The sequence below is a fragment of the Pygoscelis adeliae genome, unplaced genomic scaffold (assembly GCF_000699105.1).
Source record: "Pygoscelis adeliae isolate BGI_AS28 unplaced genomic scaffold, ASM69910v1 Scaffold43, whole genome shotgun sequence".
In the NCBI taxonomy this organism is placed as follows: Eukaryota; Metazoa; Chordata; class Aves; order Sphenisciformes; family Spheniscidae; genus Pygoscelis; species Pygoscelis adeliae.
In genome coordinates, this window is record NW_008824538.1 from 1,583,214 (window position 1) to 1,586,221 (window position 3,008).

General features: G+C 42.2%; 1 protein-coding gene across 1 annotated transcript in view; it reads left to right on the forward strand.

The window, feature by feature from the left end:
- FANCM (Fanconi anemia, complementation group M) overlaps window positions 1–3,008 on the forward strand; it is a gene marked incomplete at its 5' end in the record, with an annotated part of 77,288 nt that overhangs the window by 24,407 nt on the left and 49,873 nt on the right. The window contains one exon of the mRNA XM_009321637.1: window positions 2,169–2,300. Within this exon, the coding sequence (XP_009319912.1) occupies window positions 2,169–2,300 (132 nt within the window). The remainder of the gene's footprint in view (window positions 1–2,168; window positions 2,301–3,008) is intronic.

The window sequence follows — 3,008 nt, forward strand, 5'->3', positions numbered from 1 at the left end:
GCCTTGCCTTGCCTGGGGAGCTGTGTGGGGCTGTGACCCAGGCTCCCTGTAGGTAAAGGTAAACCTGAAGACGGGGATCGGAAGTGCCTGGGGGCTTTTCGGCACAGGTAGGCGTTCAGTCTGGGCAGCTGGTCCGACGTCAACTCCCCCAAGAGACACGGAGCGGGCAGTGCTCCTCAGCACCCTCCTGCCCTTGGAGTTCTCTCAGTGGCCTCCCAGCTGCCCCTGTGGGCATCGCCCGTTTCCTCTCCAGCCGGGAGCAGATGAGCCGAGCTGGGTTCCTCTGAGCAAAAGCAGCAAGCTGCCTGAGACATGGTATTCCAGTCTGAAGGCCCAGGGTAGGGAAGAGGAGCAGCCTAAGATGCACCAGATCATTCAGAATTTAGGCTTCATTTCTATTATTTCTCAGCAGCCTTTATCTGTTATAATCTGCTTAGCCTGCTGACTCCAGCTAGCTGTTTTTGAAAGATCTGCAGGCATCGAGTGGGCGGCGTGGAAATTCCCCAGCACATTGTTTCCCCAGTTTGGCTGGTATTTCACAAATTCTCCTTCCTTCCTTTCCAAAGTTCTCTTTGCATTTTTGATTCTTTGGGGCATTAATGCTGCTGTAGTTGATGATGGCAATTATTCCCACCCCTTTTCTCAGGATTTGCCACTTAATGCCACGTAGGCACTGTACAGAGTAAGAAGCTAAAGAAGTACCAAACTATAAAAATAATCAAAGCAAGCAGAGAGAAAGAGTTAAACTAAGCTGCCACTGCATTGATGGGGTATGAGCAGAGTGTGGTGGCTAATAATACTTGTGCATCCTAACAGGGTCTAAAAACCCGGCATACACTAAATGTGTGAAGAGGACAAGTGGAGTGTTGTTACTTCGTGTATAAACACACATTGCACCTTTACAGTTGTCCTTCTTTTCATGTTAGGGCATTTTGTCTTTGCAAGCTGAAGACATACTTAGATCAGTGTTGTTTGAGGCCTGAAAGTTAGGCCTGTTTTTATTGGTTCAGTTGGACTTGATTTTCGGTGGGCTGAAAGACCAGTAATAAAGGGATTAGGCATTTGTTATGCTATAGCCTTCTTAGTGCAGTTCAGCTGAACTGGTGTTAAAATGCCCAGAAAACCTGGGAAACACTGTATGCATGTCAGCAGCTATCAGGAACTATTTGCTGTCAAACTAAGTCAAGACTGCCTTTGGAGAAGCTTGTTATTGTGCACTAAGATGTTTTTCGTGCTACTAGCCAAGTGGGCCAACAGATTGTAAGTAATTTTTGTAGAACAAATCTGATTACTCCAATTATTACAGAGTTAGTGCTCATGCAAAACTAAGTCCATGAAAAAAAATCCTGACCACCTAAGGCTGAGAAACAAAGAGGAAAAACAGGATTAAGATGAATTAGTGCAGGTCAGTTCCCTTGTTTCACTGATGTGGAAAGCAGGTACATGTGATGTATAAAAACAAATTGTCTCTTGGCTTGGCTTCCGAAGGAGATGGGGCACGCTACTGTGCTGGGCCCATCTGCCGGGCGCTCATCCCTCTCTGCTCACGTCTCGCAACTCCCATCCTTTCCACACACAACTTTCTAACCTGTTGGCTAGTCTTCCGCCTGCGGTAATTTAGACTTCTCAAAGATGAATACAAGTTCTCCTGAGACTGAAACGCCATTGAAGTTAGGGTTACCAGTAGGAGAGGGAGCTGCAGCATGAGTTCAGTAGCTGGCTACCCGTCCTGTTTGGTTTCCTCTCTGCTCCGTCAGTACTTGTGCGATTACGAAAGCACAGTGTGTGTTACTTGGTGTAACTTCTCAGTTATTTGATGGATATGGGGTTATCTTGGGGGCAGGAGGGTGTCTATAGGATGGAGGGCACAAATCCTTAGGGAACCAAGTTGTGAAAATCTGCTGGTCTTAGAAAAAATTTGAAAATTAGGCTAGAAATATCCTGATAGTGGAGAACCTTACGGTGAGGCAGAGCACCATGTTGTCACCTGGCTCAGTAACAAATTATTTAGAAATCAGTACAGTCTGTTTTGAAAAATTCTATGTTTCAAATAAAATAAGTGAGCTGCTTGTGTTCTGTTGTGTAAGATCTGTAAAAATAAAACTACTTCGAAGGGCTAAGTACAGATACCTTCACATCTCTTCTATACTTCTGTGCTTTGATTACAGGTGCTAGAAACATTTGCTGGACGCCTGATTAAAGTAGGAGTTTTAGCAAGGCGGGATATTCCCAGCCTTACAAAGTACCAGATAATTCTAGCAAGAGATCAATATAGAAAAAACCCGTCTTCACAAAATATGGTAAATGTGTTTCTTTATTTCACGTTATTAAAGTAGTGAATAAATAGTAATACTGCATAGTGTACAAAGTTTCCTGATACATTTTAATTTAGATTTCCTTTGTAATATTCTGTTTTTAGCCCTGGAATAAAATATGCCCACTTGCTCCACATTTCTTAATGCTGATACAGGAAAGTTAAGGAAAAGATGAAGAACTCAGTTTCCAAACTGAAATTGTTTTGAGAACTTAAATTGTAATTACTGACTGCCAAATTTACACTTTCCCCTCAAAACTACATTACTGCTCCTATTTTTCTGTAAATTGTCATGGAGTGTTCAAAGTTTGCAAACTTAAAAAAGAATATTACCTAAAAAAAAAGAAAGACCATGTACCTTAAGAAGAACGTTGGGAAATACACTTCACAGTAGACAGGACAACTTTCCTGACTTAAATTTCGTAGCCTGAGTAGACGTGCTGGAAATTTTGCCAAATGGTGGATGGTTCAGCTGTCAGATTTTGCATGTTGCTACATCAGAAAGTAATGAGCTAATCTTGAAAGATAATACAGGTATTTTGGAGATCATTTTGAAGGTGGAAAAAGATTGCCTTCATTGATCATTAAGAATTGTGTAACCTGTTTCCTGAAGGTTTTGATAGATAGACTATTCACTGTGCATTTGTTTGTGCTTTGGCTCTATTTCTCAGATGTCTTTCTTTTTTTTTTTTGT